Consider the following 21,424-nt stretch of genomic DNA (forward strand, 5'->3'; position numbering starts at 1 on the left):
AATATCATGTATGAAATGAGATGCCAGTCCAGGTTCAATGCACGATACTGGATGCTTGGGGCTAGTGCACTGGGACGACCCAGAGGGATGGTATGGGGAGGGAGGAGGGAGGACGGTTCAGGATGGGGAGCACATGTATACCTGTGATGGATTCATTTTGATATTTGGCAAAACTAATACAATTATGTAAAGTTTAAAAATAAAATAAAATTTTAAAAAAAGAAAAAAAAATATTGTAAAGTAATTATCTTCCAATTAAAATAAACAATTAAAAAAAAAAAAAGAAGATGCATCTGATGTAGACTGGGTTAGATTTTCCTCCGTCATATTCAGAAATATAATATGTGTTTTTATTTTTCCATGATGCTTTTATTTATGTGTACCTTAAAGCCTATGATTATTTCTTCCTATTTTTTTATTGTTAAGAAAACAGTCACCACTTTTAAAATATTAGAACAATACTTAAACATTCTATTGATAAAATACAGTGGCAAACTCATCGTATGAACACACACATTCAACTTCAGTGCTACTTTGATTTCTTGAGCAATACAGAGAAGCCAGAATGAAAGGAGAGATTTCAGCCTACCTCCTACAAGGTTAAATTTTATCTTATGAGTGATCTTTAGAGAAAGAGATTTTCCAGGGTCCCAATTTCATTTTGCTTTAAAACTGTTTTGAAACTTCATGTACAATATTTTTAAAATATAATTTGCCAAAATTCCTAATTCTTAAATATTAATCCCTTAGAATATAGTTTACTTTGGTAAGCTAGTGCATATCTACATGTAAATGTGTGTCCAAGTTCTTTTTTTTTTTTCTTTATGGTTATTTAGTTGCCATTTTGGTAAATCCTTAGTGCTCTAAAAGCAAAACTATGTAGTTTGGTATAAAATGTGTAAAAAATGATATCACTATGAGTCTATTTTAACCACAGAAATATAGGATTCCTGAGTCCAACTGGAAATTTGTTTGTGTCCTTTCAAATTGTCCTTTGAAACTGGTCAATGACATCATAGAACTTGTAGAGCAAGGATTGATATTGTGACACATATTTTTAGAAGCAAATTTTTTTTATGATAGATGTGTAACTCTAAAATTAAAAACTCTGGATGAAAAATAAAAAAGTCACCTCTGTCCTATTCATGTTGCACTTTAAAATAGAAATTTTTTTATCACAACTATGTCAGAAATAGAATAAATATGTAGTATTCACATTGGCAAATATAAACTTATGATTATAAATTTTAATATAATATGAACTATTGTAATTATGAACTTAGGAACACAATTGTTTCTAGTATATGAAATTAACCGAATAATTAGAGTTTTAACCATTTTGTGGGTTTTGCCTGGAATTTCAGAACAAAATAATAATAAAAATGGTGTGGTACACTCTCTATGTCGTGAATGTTGTCTTTTGAGGTCCCTGGTTTCTACTTATTTTAATATTAAGTATAAATGAGAATGTGTCTTGAATTTTCTTACAAGTAATAGGTTATATTTAATAATGTAGAAATATTTGAAAAGTGGGAATATAATTTTTCTTATTGAGTATAGTAGAGCTTTCATGTTGGACTTATATAATTTCAAACAATAGCAAAACGATTCAAAATATGTATTTTATAGCCATATGCTAGCATTTTATAACGTTTTAAAACAATAATTTTTTTCTCAACAGAGAGGACTGTTATTACCGTTCCGCCTTCCACAATGGACGTTACAGTTGGCGAGAGTATAGTCCTACCTTGCCAAGTGTCCCGTGACCCCTCCGTTGACGTTGTATTTGTATGGTCTTTCAATGGAGATGTCATAGACTTTAAAAAAGGAATGGCTCATTTTGAGAGGATTGGAGGAGTAAGTTGCTGAAATTTTTAAGTGCTTAATAAAGTGAATCAAGCCTTTTACATGAATCAACCTTGTTCTTAATTATTGTCCCCATATTTATTTGCATGGATAATCACTCACTGTCTGTTTACAAAGCTGCATCTGTTTTTATTTTGTTTTATATCTTTCATAGAAGTGCTTGTGTTCTAGATGCAATTATAATTAAGGGGGTAATGAAAGGGGTCAAGTATGAAAAACTATAATGATACTGGTATATCTCCTAATCTCAGAGGCGCCTCATATTTCGTATCTATCCAGCTTTAAAAAAAAAAATGAGACCTGCTGGGTGTCATTATGTTTTTATCCCTTTTTCCCTTTCTATCTACAGGAATCTGTTGGGGATTTGATGATAAGGAATATTCAGTTAAATCATTCAGGAAAATATCTATGCACAGTAAAAACAACTCTTGAGAGTTTATCTGCTGATGGTGATATCATTGTGAGAGGTAAGCATAAATGGTGAAAATAGATGACAGCACTGTTTATTCACAATCAAAGACATTAATATGTACATGGTAGATCTTTGAGTAACCACATTATGATAAAGCAGTAAAATAAATAGCACAATGTTTTTTTCCTAAACTCCAGCACCCCAGGGTGTGACTACAGATATGAACATTGAATTGAGTAGGTTTTGTTTCTTTATAAGGAATGATCAGACTTAGCTAGCAGTATTGGCCCCTAAAACTTAGATGTGCTTTCTATTCATAATAAACCACTCTTGTTTTTGAAGTTCTCCATATCAGTTGCATTTATTTGAGTTAGCTTTGGAGAGAGGAATGGGTGAGAATGGTTCTCAGTTTTTGAGATTAGCTCTCTATTGGATGATATTCAACAATCCCATGACTGGCATTTTCTAATCTTCAAAGGAAGCATTTCTAAATTAATCTCTCACCATGTAAGCTGAATTAATAGGGTTTTTATCACAAGTAATGTGCTAAAATACATTATGTTCGATATTTTATTTTCTAAGCATGACAGATCAAATATCTTTGTTCCAAATCCACAAATTTAACAATTTCTAATATAGTCATCATAAAACATATTTTTCAAGGTCCCCCAGGGCCCCCAGAGGATGTAAGAGTGAAACATATTTCCAGTACTACTTGTCAACTAAGCTGGAGACCAGGCTCAGATAATAACAGCCCCATTCAAATATTTAGTATTCAGGCTCGGACACCATTTTCTGTGGGTTGGCAGGCTGTTTCTACGGGTAAGTGATGCATGATTTTGGATGACTTTCTAAAACAGATATTTTGTTTTGTTTTGATTAAATAGTTGATTTTTTTTCAGTTAGTGCCAATTTAGTTGCCTAAAGCATAACCTTCTTCTCAGTTCCAGAAATTCTCAATGGTAAGACATTCAATGCAACAGTGGTTGGTTTGAATCCTTGGGTTGAATATGAATTTCGTGTAGTTGCTGGGAACAGCATTGGGATAGGAGAACCAAGCAAGCCATCAGAATTGTTAAGAACCAAATCATCAGGTAAGATATCAATGCCTTCTAAAGATGAAGAAGATTGTTTATGATATAGTTCCTAAAAATAATAAGTGAGAAGTCATGTAGCATTTTTGGTCCACAATCAGAAGCAGTAAACCAGTGGCTCTTATTTTCCATTTTTATGTGCACAGAGCAATGTGTATTTTCTCCAAAAAGTGAATTCAAAACAAGATGATTAAGAAGGCATGTCAAAAATAAGAATTTTTCAAAAGCAGTCCTCTCATCTTATCTATTTTCTAGCCAAAATCCAATAGAGAATCTGTAGATTTGTAAATGTAAATAAGTTACCAATTGTTTCATTAAATATTGTAGCCAAGAATTAACTACGAATCTGTTGGTGCAGTCAGCCACACATTTCCACTTATTTTTCAACTCTGACCTAGCTTTGCAGCTTCAATGAGTGATAGCATCAAATTTTCCACATGGAAATGAGGTGAATGTTAAACTCATTTAATAGAAGCACTAATTGAGCATCAAGTGGTTTGCTGAACAGAAGAATACAGTAGAACCTGCCTCAGAAATCACACCTTAAACTCTTTTCAATGGATATTCTTTGTTCCACTCAAACTTTCACATCCAAGGTAATATTTGATCATCTCAATGAATCTAGCCAAAAAAGTTCATATTCTTATCCAGTCACCTATGAAGGATCATGCTGTTGCTGGCTTGGTTTAACACACACAAATTACTTCCAAAAAAGTGTGCGCAACTGTCAGATGTCAATAAATCACTTTTTAAACTAAAGGTAATGTAAGTCATTTTATTATAGAACTGGGGCTGGAAAATAATATATTCGATAGTGATAACATAAATTAAATAATTCTAAAAAAATTTAGAGCTAAGAGGTGAGTCTTTAATAGAAGAAAAGAAAGGCCAGGATGTAGCTGATGATCTTGGACAGTCAGTATTAGAAAGCAGACATCCAGACTTAAGCTCCAGCATTCACCATAACAGTAGTCCATAAACTAAATGAGAAAAGGCCTGACATAGTGAAATGCCTAAACACAGAAATTCCCAAGCCCTATCACAGAACAACCTTATATGAATCTAGACATGTGCCTCATGACTCTGGATACTAGCTTCAGTTTAAATTGTTTAAAGCTGATTTGTATTATGGAAGCTCTGGGCAGTGTTGATGCTGACTCTAAAGGTTTACAATAAAGTTTTTAATGTCACTTTCTGTTAATCACTAATACTCTCATTTCAGTAGCATAATGAAACTTGGTATTTATAATGATTTTCCTGAATCTCCAAATCATACTGAAGTGTGACTTTTTTTTGAGGGATGGTATCATCAAAAATAATTCCTCTCAATATGGTTTTAGTATTAGTATGGTTCGTTTGAAAACTGAATAAAAGAAGGAACTTCTATTACCCAGAATACTGATGACTTTGAAAGAGTTAAGCATAATTTAAAATAATTTTCTTATACACCTGAACTATTCGATTGCCCTAAAGTATGTCACTGTAAAGCTATCCTTGCAACTATAGAATCTATTCTGATTCACACTGCACTTGGCCAAAGGCATTGGAAGACTTAGAAAATAGAGTTTGGGTGCAAGGCAATCATCTGAATAAATTCTGAAGATCAAAATAGGCAAAGTTAGGGTTAATGTGAATATGAAAGTGGGTAATGTTTGGTGTTACTATTTAAAAAGGAAAGGAGATTATTATATCTGTATATCACTTATGGAGTTAAATATGTATGAAATGGGAATAAATAAAATAAGAAGTTTAGATTTATCTGAATGGTACCCATGGTAGAAGAAAAATTTTAAATGAGAAATTAAACATTGCATATTTTAATTTAAAATGATTGAATATAAATAATTGCATATAATTCAACCTTTAAAAAGTATCCTTATCACAGATTTAGCATACATTTGTTATTATTTCAGGAAAAGTGCTTTTTAACACTTCAACATGTATAAAGTAAAACTTCATTCTGATTATACACTACACTACTCCACTCATGCTCACAGTTGTCATCAATTCTACAATTTACCTTGAAATGTTTATATTTCATTATACTAGTCCTTACAAAGGTATAATTGAAGGATGTTTATTTTCCTAATTTGTAAACATGATCAGTCTCTGTATTATTCTACCACTGAGTCTTAGGGTACTGAAGTTAAACCCAGGTAATTCTCTCAATCACGTCCTTGATCAGAGAACATCTTCTTACATTGACTGTGAAAAATTAGAGGAAAGGTCCTATTCTGTAGTGAGAGATTTGAGATTCAAACATGAAATTATAAACCAAGAGTATTTTAATTGATATATTTTAAGGATTCATTTTTAATCGTTAAAATATCCTGATGACTAACAAAAAGAAAAATTATTTTAGTTGGTTTATTGGAAAAAAATTAATTAATAGACTGCCTCAGTAATTTGTTTACAGCACAACTGTATAATTAGGCACTAAATCAGCAGTGTTGCTGTTACCATCTGAATGGAACATCATTTTGCCAATTAGTAGATGATGCATAATAATATCAAACACATGATGTTACTCGATTTTGGAGCCAGGGTGCTCATGTATCAAACACTGTGTCCTCTCTCTTAGAAATTTGGATATTTGTAAACATAATTTATGTTCATTAAAAATGAAGACTCTCTCATAATGTGCCTGCGTGAGATTTTTTTAAGGTGAAATCCAAAAATAAAATTCTTCATGATGAAAAAATACTTTAATAATTGCCATCCTACATTTCTCTTGGTTGCTTTTAGTCCCTGCCTTGGCACCAACAAACATCAATGGAGGAGGAGGAAGTCGGTCTGAACTCATCATTACTTGGGAGGTAATTTTCTATCCAACTCAGTTATTTTGAGGGAAAAAGATTTAGCTGGCCAAGAAGAATATTGAAAAACAAAGAAGATTTATTTGATCACTATTGAGTATATAAAAATACATGGTATGAGAGACTCCTGATGATGCATAATTTAGAGGAGGTATTGGAAATTTTTTGTATTTTTCCCCCAATTAAGAGAGTATTTTTCCCCCAGCAATTGTGTTGACTAACTCAATACAATTCTTTCCCAAATATGAAACATAGCCCAGTGTCTGCTGATGGTGGGTCAGTAGCATTTTTGTTACTAGTTGATGAACTAGAAATTATTTTATTTATTACCTCTAAAATATTCATGAGTTAGGCTCAGCAGAATGCAGGTAAAAAATAATTTTTTCCCTATCATTGCTCTTTAAATCCTTCCAATTTGTTCTTCCCTGCATGTAGATGAAAGCTTAGGCAGACGGCATAGCTTTTGTAATCATCACTATTAACAGGTAGGTTGATTTTTGTACTTTAAAATTTTTTAAACCTGTTTTTTATTATCATAAAATTTGGACTTTCAACCAATCTAAAGTTTCTCATTTCCAGATGCTCAGGTCTGCCTTAGGGAAGGAATTCAATAGTGTGAAAGAGAATACATATTTAGTTCTCCCCTTTCCTTCATTCTGCTATTCAATTTCTCCTTTCCCAAGATAATTCCTCCAGAGTTATTGTGAATTAGGATTGGGAGAAGAGGTAATGGACAGAAATGGTCCTGATTGATGGTCATTTGTAATTTGACTTTGGTATACTCTAACTGACATTTCAGAGAGCAGTTGTTTGTTTTGCCATGATTTTTTTTGGTGGTGGTGGTGGGGAAGGTCCAGGAGGTGCCCCACTGGGGCCTTCTAGTTGTCATCTCTTGGCGCAGGCTGTTGGAAGGTCTCCTCAGTTACTGGAGTCTGGTGATCCATGGCCAGATTTTCGGTCATAGGTCGTCTCTCTCCTCTAGACACTGTTTGTGGACAGCCCCTTTTAATGGTGCTCACAGACAGCTTCCTACATGGGCTTCAAATCTGCTCTCAGCAAACATACACCTTTGTTCCATGTTCTGTGGAGGTGCAATGAGTCCCCATTTGGCCTGTCTTTACTCTGCTACAATACACTGTCCAGGTCTCTCTCCTCTTTGGAAGTTTCTCAGGCATTTGTCAGTTAAAAGAACCCACATCCCCCAAATTCCAGACAAATTCCCCATATCCCCCACATTCCATGAGTCTTTTTTTTTTTTTCCTGAAGCCTTGTCACTTGGTTAGGCAAGAGGTAAGAAGTAGCCCCTTTACTTCTCTTGGGTAGGGGCTGGGAATACACAGCTTTTTCTACAATTGTCTCAAAAGAAATATCTCCCCACTAGTCTCTCCCTTAAATCAGCACTCCCTTTCTGTGCATTTCTCTTGGGTCATTCCCTTGTGGCTCAGCTAGTAAAGAATCCACCTGCAATGCAGGAGACCTGGGTTCAATCCTTGGGTTTGGAAGATCCCCTGGAGAAGGGAACGGCTACTCACTCCAATATTCTGGCCTGGAGAATTCCATGGGCTATACAGTCCATGGGGTCGCTAAGAGTTGGACACGACTGAGCGACTTTCACTTTTATTTTTCATAGGCTAAGTTGTGCCAAGGAGTCCTACATATAAATGGTTTGTATTCTTTGGAATGCATTGCATTTCATGCCTTTATTATCAGCTTTGAGCCTCAGGTATAATTGATAAAAGAGCCTTGCTATGTCATTGCCCCGTGTACTTGCTTTTGACACAGTGATGATAATTTTCATAGCCATAACATCTACTTCTTTGGACATTTTAACATTACACCTAAGAACATGATGGCCATGGATGTTTTAGTTAAAAATTGTGATGTCTGATACATTAGAGGGGCTCTCATTAAGAGGTCAGGGGTGATTCATGCCTCAGGAGATATTTTACAATATCTGAGGACACGTATGGTTTTTTACAACTGAGGGGAGGGTTGTATCTGAGGCAAGAATGCTGATGAACATCCTGCAATGCACAGGATAGTACCCACCCCCACTCATGACAAGAAAATACATGCCCCCAGATGTCAAGAGCGCTGAGGTTGAGAAATACCATTGTAGAAGAGTAGTAATACATTGCATCTGTAAATGATTCTGCAGTAGTATAAAACATTCTATATACAGGGTTCATTTTATTCCTCACAAAATTCCATTACAGAAAGAATAGTAGTATTAAGCTCTCTTCATATGAGAGAACATGGAGACACATAGATGTTTTCTAAAAGTTGGGACAGACAGAGCCAGGAGCCAGGTGTGGCCCTGGGAGAGCGATGGGATCCTAAGAGGCCTGACACAGGGGTAACTCACTTGTCGAGAACTTACAGGATTTTAGATGCTGTGCTGGACATTTCATGTCATTTACTCCATGACAATGTTAGGTGGTCATGATGCCACATCCAGAAAACAGACTTAGAAACGTGAGACTGATGGACAGAGAAGCATCTGACCACAGGACTTTCATTCCATTCTCTTTCACTTTGTCCTGAATTAGAATTCCAATGGTCCCTATGCAAAGTTAAGGTTCAGGGAAGGTGGGAGTTCTGTATTTGCTTTGAATATTAAGTTAAAATAATTCCTGTCTACCAAACAAGTTTCCCACAAAAAACACTGACTCTCGAGTGGTCTAAAAGGATTGTTTTTATGGAATGGTGAGTAGGTTATATAGGTTTCAACATTCTTTGAAAGTCATATGAGTATTTCATCAGTGGTCTGACTTCACCTATTTTTTTCCTCCATGGTCAGAAATTACTGAAGGTAGGTAAATTGTGGTTTTTACTCAGTCTATACATGGGGATAATGGGAAATTCTATGTATACTATTCTTAAATAGAGATGATATTAACAACAAAAAATCTTTCCATGATTTATAGTGTTCTTTTTCTTAAGCTGGGTTCTGAAGACCTTCACCTACAGGCCAAATCTGGCCTCCTGCCTGAAATACATTCACCACCACCAGTCCTATTCTCTTATGTGTTCTATATTGCTGCTTTTGTGTTGCTGCAAGAGACCCTAGATTCCCCAATATTTGAGAATCTATCACTTTACAAAAATTTTTTTCTGACCTAAATTTTTAAAAAATTCAATTAAAATCAATCCCTTTGTGTATTTTTCTTGGGATATCAAATATGCAGATACTAACAGAAACTGTATAAATGGATGCAAATTCCCATTTATCATTCACATTTGGCATCATGTACATGCAGTTACTGAGCCAAATTCTTCTGGTGCCTGAACTTCTTCAAGGAATCAGGTATGTATACTTAGGAGGAGATGAACACATTAGTTTGAGCCACCAGGAATGTAGTAATGTTTTTAATTCAATGAACGTGTAATTAATGAGTAATCACACTGTTCCAAGCAGTCAGGGTACAAAAATAAATTTTTAAGAAAAGGTCTGAATGCTCAGAACCCAACAGGACAGTCTTAACTCAGTCTGAGAGGAGGTCAGTAGCATATCATCATAGCATATCTGAACAAGGTTTTGAAAAAGAACTTGGGAGTACAAAGAGACCACTGAAGGCCAAAGTCATTCATTGTGGATGAAGAAGTACCCCCTTGAACTTTTAGCACTAATCCAGGTCCAATCACTGTTCTAAACTCAGTTTGACTCCATCATTGTGGTTTATAATTACACTGTAGTATAATAGACCTATGTTTTCTTCTATACCAAAGTTTTGTGTATTTTGTGTATACTTCTATTTTGGTTTGTTTTGTTTGCACTAACCTAGACATGATACCCGGAGAAGGCAATGGCACCCCACTCCAGTACTCTTGCCTGGAAAATCCCATGGATGGAGGAGCCTGGTAGGCAGCAGTCCATGGGGTCGCACAGAGTCGAACACGACTGAGCGACTTCACTTTGACTTTTCACTTTCATGCATTGGAGAAGGAAATGGCAACCCACTCCAGTATTCTTGCCTGGAGCATCCCAGGGACAGGGAAGCCTGGTGGGCTGCTGTCTATGGGGTCGCACAGAGTTGGACATGACTGAAGTGACTTAGCAGCAGCAGCAGCAGACACGATATCTAATCTTAGAGATGGAATAACTGCTAACTCCTTTTCTAAAGTATTTTTACTCATATCTTCGCATCTTATCTTCATTTATACTCCAAAGTACTCCCAACTTTGAGATGCTTGTGGTAAATATCTCACATAAAATGTGACTATAAAACACTGTACAGTAAAAGATAAACACCTAAACTGGCAGTTGATACACTTTTTTCTAAAAGGTCAGTGAAACTATTCAGTCTTACAGGATGTATGGTCTTTTTTTATAACTGTTCAACCTTGCCATTGTCATTCAAAAGCCGTATATCATTATACATAACACAGGTGTGACTGTGTTTCCAAAACACTTTATTTTCAAAACCAGGCTATAGATCAGGTTTGGTTCAAAGGCCATAGCTTTGTTGACTCTTCGTCTATACTAAAAATTTATTTCCTACAGACACAGTGATGAAAAATTATATTTTTAGCCTTTATCAGCTTTAAGAGATTTCATTACCAGTGGAATGTCTGAATTTTTGTATACTGTTGAATACTTTCTTTGTTTAAAGGAGAAAATTATCTTTCTGCCCACCTTAAATAGCTCTGTATATTTCTCCATCATTGGATCAGCCAATATGAAAAGGATGAAAGGAAGAACCTAAAGAAGTCTCTTTTCCCTTCTAAACTGAATATGTCGGATGCAGATCTTTCTTGAGGGAATGCCATGTGAAACATTAATTGTACTTAGCTAACAAAAGCAGAAGTCCTAAATCTGAGATTAGAGAAGCATCCAAAACAAGTCAAATACTCTAGCAAGTGTCTTAAACTCTTATAAATCACTTCCATACCACTCAAAATTAACTGTTTTAATTCTGATCTATCTGTGAAAGAGAAGTGTTAACACAAGAAAGCATTTTATTTTCTAAGATTTCAGGACTGTGTATTTCTTCCACTTTTCACTCTCTGTATTTGTTAGATTGTTCTACATGGTAAGAAGTAGAGATCAGGTCATCTTGACTAATACGGATTTATTTTAAAGATCAAATTGCCAACATCTGTTGGATCATTAAAAAAGCAAGAGAATTCCAGAAAAATATCTACTTCTGTTTGACTACACCAAATCCTTTGACTGTGTGAATCACAAAAAACTGTGGAAAATTCTTAAAAGAGATGTGAATACCATACCACCTTACCTGCCTCCTGAGAAATCTGTATACAGGTCAAGAAGCAACAGTTAGAACTGGACATGGAACAACATACTGGTTCCAAATTGGGAAAGGAGTATATCAAAGCTGTATATTGTCACCCTGCTTATTTAAGTTATATGGGCAGAGTACATCATGTGAAATGATGGGCTGGATGAAGCATAAGCTCAAATCAAGATTGCTGGGAGAAATATCAACAATCTCATATGCAGATGATACCACTGTAAAGGCAGAAAGTGGGAGCCTCTTGATGAGCCCTGAATATTCTTTGGAGGGAACAGATTCTGAAGCTGAAGCTCCAATACTCTGGCCACCTGATGTGAAGAACTGACTCACTGGAAAAGACGCTGATGGTGGGAAAGATTGAAGGCAGGAGGAGAAGGGGATGACAGAGGATGAGATGGTTGGATGGCATCACCAACTCGATGGACATGAGTTTGAGTGAGCTCCAAGTGTTGGTGATGGACAGGGAAGCCTGATGTGCTGCAGCCCACGGGGTGGCAAAGAGTTGGACACCACTGAGTGACTAAACTGAACTGAACTGATTTTAAAGCTACTTGAGAAATACTGAGAATGGAAAACAGTCTCAGTAGCTAAGCAGACAGATTAAATGAAGAACTGAAAAATTGTCCAGTGCTGTCAGCGACTCTGATAATCCAGCCCCAGGTCCAACAGTCCCTCCTGCTCGTCCTTCAGTTCTTCCCATTTACTTTACATCCAGTTTTCTACTTGACTAACAGCTAAATTCTGTCTCTTCTCTGTATAATTTATAGCCTCAATTTTTTCTTAGCTTCCACTGCCTCAGCATCCTCCTACTGTACGTTTTCTACTTATTGCTTGCTCTAAGTTTATTTATTATTGCCCCCAAACACCTATGTATCATATTCAAATTCCATAATGGAGAGGACTTAAAGCATTCAGAGATTCTGATGGATAAAGAATATGTGGCGAGTATGTGTGTGTGTGTGTGTGTGTGTGTGTGTGTGTATGTATGCATCTTCTTTGTGTGTGTGTGTGTGTGTGTATATATATATATATATAATGAAATAATACTCAACCATAAAAGGAACAAAATAATGCCCATTGCAGCAACATGATGCAACTAGGGATTATCATACTAAGTGAAGTAGTTCAAAAAGGGAAATTCAACTATCATGATATCACTTACATGTGGAATCTAAAATATGGCACAAATAAACCTATCTACAAAACATAAACAGACTCACAGACATAGAGATCAGACTTGTGGTTGCCAAGAGGTAGCAGCAGGGAGGGAAGGTGATATAAGCATGTAAAACCTGTTTTACATTTCCATTTAAATTTTTCATTTATTTACCTGAGTATCTTTAATTGGGATCATTTTTCTAATTGGCATTCCCAATAGAAATTTTATTTTTTAAATAACTTCATTAATCAGTGTAAATATCCATCTTATCTCTATAAAAGATATGCCAAATAATCAATCAATATTATAATAGCTATACAAAATATTTTTGTAAATACTCAGTGACTGATCACTTCTGCCCAAGTCAATTCCAGAAGAACTACAGAATGGAGAGGACTTTGGATACATCGTCATGCTGCGGCCAGTAGGCTCGACAACCTGGACCAAGGAAAGAGTACCATCTGTAGAGTCATCAAGGTTTATTTACAGAAATGAAAACATCATCCCTCTCTCTCCCTTTGAAGTCAAAGTGGGTGTATATAATAAGGAAGGAGAAGGACCCCTGAGTACTGCATCCATTATCTACTCTGGGGAAGATGGTAAGTTGTAGTCAATATTGGAATTGTCCTCTTTGAGACTGTATGTATATTTTGCATTTGTTTTCTATGAACCACTCTGCTTAAGATGGTTGTGTCTTTCTCTGGATGGTAGAACCTCAACTGGCCCCAAGGGGAACTTCTGTTCAAAGCTTTTCTGCTTCAGAAATGGAGGTTTCATGGAATGCTATTGCCTGGAATAGAAACACTGGAAGAGTTCTGGGCTATGAGGTAATCCACAATAATTTCACTCTGCACTCTGAATATGCCAGCTAGCAATAGCTCTGTTCAACAATCCTATACTACCAATCTAGTCCTTAATATAAGTTGCGCTATTCTGTGCTCAGTTGTGTCTGACTCTGTGTGACCCCATGGACTGTAGCCCACCAGGCTCATCTGTCCATGGGATTTCCCAGGCAAGAATACTGGAGTGAGGTGCTATTTATTCCTCCAAGTGATCTTCCTGACCCAGGGAAAGAACTTGTGTCTCCTGCATCTCTTGCATTGCAGGTGGATTCTTTACCACTGAGCCAACCCAGGAAACCCTGAATATAAGATAGTGTGGGTCTAAAGCTACAGAGGGGAAGTAATGAAGAGGATCTTTCCAGGTGATCCTAAGCAAGTAAATTAACAAATGGTAGAATTTTAAAAGTCATCAGGTGATTATCTTATTTAATTATCCAAGCTACAGTCATGTTTGTTTCTTGGGGAGAAATAAGCATTTAATCTTTAGTGATGTTAAACCATAGACGAATCTCACCGGGAAACCTAATCCTGAACTGGAGCATTACTTGAAAAAAGTTAGTCATCTTGGAAAAGGCAATTATGTGACAAGATAAAGCTTGCATTCTCCTAATCTGCCTTTATAGTCTATATAGAGTGAAACAAATCATTTCAAACTTACAGTCTTTCATTCTCACAAAGTTAATAGATGGGACTTATTAATCAATTACTCTTCTTTGACTTGCAAATCTAATGATTCAAAAATGAGTAACAAGGTTTTCTTTGTTTTGGTGTTAGAATGAAAGTAGGATTTTGCCTTTATTCTTTTTTCTCCTTTTATAAGAACCATGTTGTCCAAACAGAAAGTTCTACTTTCTGTAGGTGCCTCTACCACTCCAGTCCTAGAAGGCCATACCTCTTAAGTGAACCCTATTTATTTCTCAAAGATCATCTCTACTCTCCCCTGCTCTTTGAACTCTTATCTGATAATTTTCTGGTTTTATGTGTCTTCAAAGTCTTATAGCATTTATTTCCATATGATTTTTGGCAGATGCATCCTCTGCTTTCTTTTCACATATGTGCTCTAACATCTTAACTAGATTATAAGTGGTGCAAAGGCATGCCTTATGCTTTCTTGTCTTTTCCAATTTGCTTAAAACAGTGCTAATGTATAGGAAGGGATCAGTATATGCTGAATTAATAATTCATCTGTGACTCAAAGAACTCTGGAAGAAATGTCAATAGCAAAACATCATAATGTGAGTCTTTCATTGAAAGTATGACTCTTATTTTGTTCTAACTTACTACTGTATACCTGAGGCTTCAGCTCTGATGGCTCAGACAGTAAAGAATCTGCTTGCAAAGCTGAAGACTTGGGTTCGATCCCTGTGTCGGGAAGATCCCCTGGAGAAGAGAATGGCTACCCATTCCAGTATTGCCTGGAGAATCCCATGGACAGAGGAGCCTAGTGGGCTACAGTCCATGGGGTTGCAAAGAGTCAGACATGACTGGGTGACTAACACTTTCACTTTTTACTTTTTTTTTGGTGGGGGGGGATAAAGCTGTTACCTTTTAGATATTTCATGAAATATTTTATTGTGATAAAAAATAGGTTTTCTCATTTCCATTGTGATTTCATATTTTTTTAAATTTCTTCCATATAAATTTTGGACTTTGATTATTTTGTTTTCATTGTATAACCATTTTAATTGAAAAATATCCTCTCATTTGTGCTCCTGACTTCTTCCCATACACCACTGTGGCTGGTAGTTATTAGGAAACAATAAATTGCTTATTTTATGTTTTTAATGAGCAGGTTTTATACTGGACAGATGATTCCAAAGAATCCATGATTGGCAAAATCAGGGTCAGTGGAAACATCACAACCAAAAATATCACAGGCCTGAAAGCTAACACCGTCTACTTTGCTTCTGTGAGAGCTTATAACACTGCCGGGACAGGGCCCTCAAGCCCTCCAGTCAACGTTACCACCAAGAAGTCCCGTAAGTATACATCACACTGTAGGGACCACAATTCACCTCCAATAAGAAGTATTTTATTGCTCAATTTCCATGTCATTCATCCCACCTCATCATTTTACTGATTGCTTTATTTGATCAGTGGATTTGGCCTATAAATCTGGATAGTTGTTGAAACTTTCTGATAACAACCAAAATGAACTGTTCTGATCTTTCTGGAGTTGCAAAAGAGAAAATATTTTAAGTATATAGATGAAAGACAAAGAATACAATGTCTTTGATGTCCTCTTCCAACTTGGGTTCAAAATCTGACCTCCCATTCTGGGGATGTTAAGTGGTTAATTTAATCTTTTAGTTTCAATATCCTCATCTGTAAAGTGAAGAATAAATAGTACTGATTTTCTCACTGGGCCTTGTTCAAGATTGAAAGAGATACATAATAGAAAGTGTCCCACACATACTTTAGTAAATGCTTATTAAATAGGTTTTTTGTTTGTTTTTGTTTGTCTTACCATTTGAGTCTTGATGTGATTCCTGCACTGTCAGATACCTAGATCTTTCCTTCTATGATATTATATCACTGCAAATTACTGGAAAGACTCTGAAATCCAAGAATTAACTCTTCTGCTCTTTTTCTCTCTCTTAACAATAAACTAAATATTTTTCACAAAGATAGGACCTACTGAATAAAGGATTAATAGTTGACTATTGCTGCATTTGTCCTATGAATGAGTCTGGTGCTGCACAAACATTCCATAATATGAGTCAAAGTAGTAAACAGGGAATTGTCTGATCAGATACGGCTTTAGTAAGAACTGCAATTTATTCTTTTTATAAGTGAATAATACTTATGTATTTCTTATATATTGTAGATAAACATAAACTATTTGTGTAAACAGGCTTTTTGAAACACACTCTTTGGTCTCTTAATTCCAATGAAAAAGAGTAACAAATATAGTTGCTGAAATTTGGAAAATGACTAAGACATGAACGCACTGCTACTAACAAACAGGAAAAAACAGAACAAGCCATTAAATACTGTATTCTTTGTGTCCTGTGTATTGGGAATGAATAGATGGTTTAAAAAGTTTGAAAATCAAAGTTCTTTTCCATATAGATACGTTGGTCATGTCCAAAATGAACTTGGGAATCATCTCAGTTAATAAGTCTTCGATTATAGGATATATTATCCACTTGTGTCCATAACACCAGCCAGTAGCTAGAGACTTGTGTTCTAATTCTATGTACTTCACTGACTCATGACCTGGTACAGGATAAAGCATTTCATTTTCTGCTTTAATTTTCTAAACTGTTAATTAAAAGGTCCTCTGCCCTCACTGTTTTCTCAAATTACCAGTAAGGCACAAATGAGGTTGTGATTATAGGAGCACACTGGAAAATACAAAGTGCTGTGAAACTGCTAAGCAGGAAACAAAGAGACGAACAAAACCCTCCACTATCAGTCCATTTTAATGGAAGAGTTTGTGTGGATCAACAACTCTTAAACCAGTTCTCCTTCAATCCTCTACTTTGATGTAGACTAAGTCATATGTAATTTTCTAGAACTGACTAGCTAAAGATGTGGTTCAATTTGTCTTCCTGATTTACTCTATATTGACTGGGTTGGTGAAGTCATTGCTGTATACCTGTATGAACTATTTGCTTCTATGGCCCTTATGGAGTCTAGTCTCTTTCAGTTAATCTGAAAATCTGATGGAAATCTCCAATCAATCAGAGGTTTGCCCAGACATTTCTTTATAGCTGATTGAGAGATGCCAAACTCACAAAACTCTTGTGTATAATTCAGCTTCTATCTCAGGCAGAATCAAGGGTAATTAGAAATGTGGAAATGTAGTATCAAATAAACCTCTCTTACCTGACAGATCTGTGACAAACTAACAGGCTTTCTAGTGTAGTTGGTGACACAATACTCAAGCCAACCATCTTGTATTACTTTAATTCCATTGGCCAGTTTAAGGTGGGCTGAGACTCAAACAATAAACTAATTAGCAAAAAGATCTAGATATACACATAGTATACATTTAAGATCATGTACATACATCTATATACACATACATATACAATTGTCCTTTAGTATCCAATGGGGATTGGTTCCAGGAGCATCTACAGATGCTTACGTGCCTTGCATAAAATATCATAGGATTTGCATATTATCCACATATTAACACAGCCTCTGTATATTTAAATCACCTCTAGATTACTTATATATACATAAAACAATGTAATTGTTACATGCTGCTGCTAAGTCACTTCAGTCGTGTCCAACTCTGTGCGACCCCATAGACAGCAGCCAACCAGGCTACCCCGTCCCTGGGATTCTCCAGGCAAGAACACTGGAGTGGGTTGCCATTTCCTTCTCCAATGCATGAAAGTGAAAAGTGAAAGTGAAGTCGTTCAGTCGTGTCCGACCCTCAGAGACCCCACGGACTGCAGCCTTCCAGGCTCCTCCGTCCATGGGATTTTCCAGGCAAGAGTTCTGGAGTCGGGTGCCATTGCCTTCTCCGAAATGTTACATAGATAGTTGCAAATATTAATACAATGTAAATGCTATGTAAATTATTATTAATAGCATACAGCAAATTAAAATTTTGTTTTTTAAAACTTCCTGAATTTTTTCAAATATTTTCAATCTTAAATTGTTTGAATCTGCTAATGTTGAACCCAGAGATACACAGAGAGCCACCTATATAAATACACACACACACACACATATTAGTCAGTTCAGTCACTCAGTCATGTCCCACTCTTTGCAACCCCATGAACCACGGCACCCCAGGCTTCCCTGTCCATTATCAACTCCCAGAGTTTACCCAAATTCATGTCCATTGAGTCGGTGATGCCATCCAACCGTCTCATCCTCTGTCGTCCCCTTCTCCTCCTGCCCTACGTCTTTTCCCAGCATCAGGGGCTTTTCAAGTGAGTCAGTTCTTCGCATCAAGTGGCCAAAGTATTGGAGTTTCAGCTTCAGCATCAGTCCTTCCAATGAATATTCAGGACTGATCTCCTTTAGGATGGACTGGTTGGATCTCCTTGCTGTTCAAGGGACTCTCAAGAGTCTTCTCCAACACCACAGTTCAAAAGCATCAGTTCTTCAGCATTCAGCTCTCTTTATAGTCCAATTCTCACAACCATACATGACTACTGGAAAGACCATAGCCTTGACTAGATGGACTTTTGTTGGCAAAGTCATGTCTCTGCTTTTTAATATGCTGTCTAGGTTGGTCATAAATTTCTTCCAAGGAGTAAGCATCTTTTAATTTCATGGCTGCAGTCACCATCTGCAGTGATTTTGGAGTTCCCCCAAAAATAAAGTCTGTCACAGTTTCCCCATTTATTTGCCATGAAGTGATGGGATCAGATGCCATGATCTAATTTTTCTGAGTGTTGAGCTTTAAGCCAACATTTTCATTCTCTTCTTTCACTTTCATCAAGAGGCTGTTTGGTTCTTCTTCGTTTTCTTCCATACGTGTGGTGTCATTTGCATATGTGAGGTTTATTGATATTTCTCCCAGCAATCTTGATTCAAGCTTGTGCTTCATCCAGCCCAGCATTTCTCATGATGTGCTCTGCATATAAGTTAAATAAGCAGGGTGACAATATTCAGCCTTGATGTACTCTTTTCCTTATTTGGAACCTGTCTGTTGTTCCATGTCCAGTTTTAACTGTTACTTCCTGACCTGCATACAGATTACACACATATATCACCTTAAAAATAAAAGTTTTTTCTTTACCTTGAATTTAATAATTTGATATTCATGCATCCTAAATCAACCATATGATAGTTTATGCTAAACTACTTATGTGTTTAAGCAGAATACTTGTTTTAGACACAGTAGCAAGAGATGTGTTTAGTTGACCCACTTGGTCCTACAAATGGGCTTGGCTGAAATTTTGATTAAATGCCAAGAACTTTATTAGTGGTTTGCCTGAGTGTTCACATGAGATCAGCCTCATCAAAGAGTGTGAGACATATCCTTTGAAAACAATTTCATTAACAAGGAGTACTTTTATCCAAGTGCTACAGTGCTAGAATATATCTGGTGAGATGAGAGTCAGAAAGTATAAAGTGAAGTTTAGCATCCCTCTTCTTCTTCATTAAAAAAAAAATGAATGAAACCTCTTGTATTTCCTAATTTCTTTCATGAGCATCTTCTTTCAATATTTCTTAAGGTTTGCTTACACCAGCCTGTTTGCATTAACTCTTTTATCAAAATATCCAACAAGGACTTGAGAATAAGGTTCTACAAGACTCCATTTTGTATTTGAATACCAATCAAATCTCTAATTTTATTCTTTCAACATTTTTTATCACTGTCATTGGAAAATCTAACAGAAACTACTTTAGTCTTCTATTGTTGCTATTCAAGTTACCACAACCTAGTGTTTTAAAACAATATAAATTTGTTATTATGTACTTCTAAAGGTTGAATCAAAAATGAGTTTCACTGGTTGGAAAACAAGCTTTGGGTAAGCTTCTGAGCTCCTTTTGGAAGCTCTAAAACAGCACTTGTTTCCTTGAATTTTCTGGCTTTTGGAGACAACACATACCACTTGCCTTGTGGTCCTTTCCTCTATCTTCAATGCCAACAGCATGATATCTTCAAGTCTCCCTCTGATTCAGACCTTCTACTTCTGCCTTTCACATTTCCTCTGACCCTGGCTCTTTCCTTCAGAAGCATCATTTTCACCACACTGAACCCACCCAGAGGATCCAGGGTTATTGCTCCGTGTCAACATCCTCAACATAATTATACGTGCAACATCCCCTTTTCCATATAAAGTAAGATATCCACAGGTTTGAGGAATCAGAACCTGGACATGTTTGGGAGGCCCTTATTCTGCCAATCACAGTTACAAAACACTGAGCACGTTTAAGTCCTAAGCCTAGTATTAATATTCAGTATACTTATCTTAATTATTAAAGCACATCAAGAAGTATGTTATTTTAATTCCTAGATCAAAAAAAAAAAGTATGCTTAGAAAATTCTGTTGTGGCATTTGTTGGACTGGCATACAATGAATATAGACTCTGAATCTCTGGATCCCATGGACATTGTGCTAATGTGTAGTGTTCACCTCTAACCATCTAAATAGTGTCTCCCTCTCTCCAGACTCTCAAATCTTCAGTCCAAACCTCAAACTGCCTTGAGATTTTTTCCTCCTGAAATAGAATCACATCCTCTTTTAATTTCAAGTTTTCATTGTCTCCTCTCTTTCAGAAAACAAAGACTAGAGAAAGGTGTATGAGATCTTTCACAGTCTGTTCACAGTCTGTCCACAAATTACTTTCCATTCCCATTCCTCATCTAGCAGCATCAGACTTACTGATCTTCTAACATTTAAAATTTGATTATCTGATTTTATGCACTCTCTTAGTTTGTAGTGACCCCATCATGCCTATAAACAGACAAATAAATATCTTTTCTACTGATCTATAAATTTCCTCTTTAATATGTTTGCATTTTTTTTTTCTGAGTGATTGCATAACTTTGGCCTATTGTGAGATACTTTTGGAAAGAACTAGAAAAAGACTTCAGAGTGAAATAACTGAATGTGAGTCTCAGCTCAGCCATGAGCTGTATGAGAAGTCTATTTATTTAATGACTCAGAACCTCTTTTCTCAACTAAAAAACAGAGATGATTGTACTTTCTTCTAGAGTTTTCTTTAAGCATTAAAGGATATAATGTACAGCGAGGTGACCCAGAGGCAGCCATACAGTGAGAGCTCAATATGTGGTAACATATATTATTATATTTCTTCTTGAGAGGTGATTTCACTTCCTTTGCATTTCTTAAAGTAGGAAAATTCATCTACTTTCTAGTTTCCTTCTTTTCATAAATTTGTTGCAGAAATTTTCTTCAAGAGTCATGGAAGAACATGCAAAGAAAATATGAGAAATGGCTTTCATGAAACACCAAGGACAGCTCTGATTTTAAATGCCACCCCTGGGTCTAAGCTTGATTTTCCATGCCCTTTAGATGACACCAAAATTAATTCTGAAAA

General features: G+C 36.1%; 1 protein-coding gene across 2 annotated transcripts in view; it reads left to right on the plus strand.

The window, feature by feature from the left end:
* Window positions 1-21,424, plus strand: part of CNTN6 (contactin 6) — a 320,078-nt gene that overhangs the window by 290,886 nt on the left and 7,768 nt on the right. For both annotated transcript variants that reach the window (XM_010862021.1, XM_010862022.1), the window contains 8 exons: window positions 1,682-1,857; window positions 2,216-2,333; window positions 2,942-3,100; window positions 3,223-3,372; window positions 6,118-6,188; window positions 12,967-13,201; window positions 13,314-13,429; window positions 15,237-15,423. In XM_010862021.1, the coding sequence (XP_010860323.1) occupies window positions 1,682-1,857; window positions 2,216-2,333; window positions 2,942-3,100; window positions 3,223-3,372; window positions 6,118-6,188; window positions 12,967-13,201; window positions 13,314-13,429; window positions 15,237-15,423 (1,212 nt within the window). The remainder of the gene's footprint in view (window positions 1-1,681; window positions 1,858-2,215; window positions 2,334-2,941; window positions 3,101-3,222; window positions 3,373-6,117; window positions 6,189-12,966; window positions 13,202-13,313; window positions 13,430-15,236; window positions 15,424-21,424) is intronic.

This window comes from Bison bison, unplaced genomic scaffold, assembly GCF_000754665.1.
Source record: "Bison bison bison isolate TAMUID 2011002044 unplaced genomic scaffold, Bison_UMD1.0 scf7180017864474, whole genome shotgun sequence".
Lineage (NCBI taxonomy): Eukaryota > Metazoa > Chordata > Mammalia > Artiodactyla > Bovidae > Bison > Bison bison.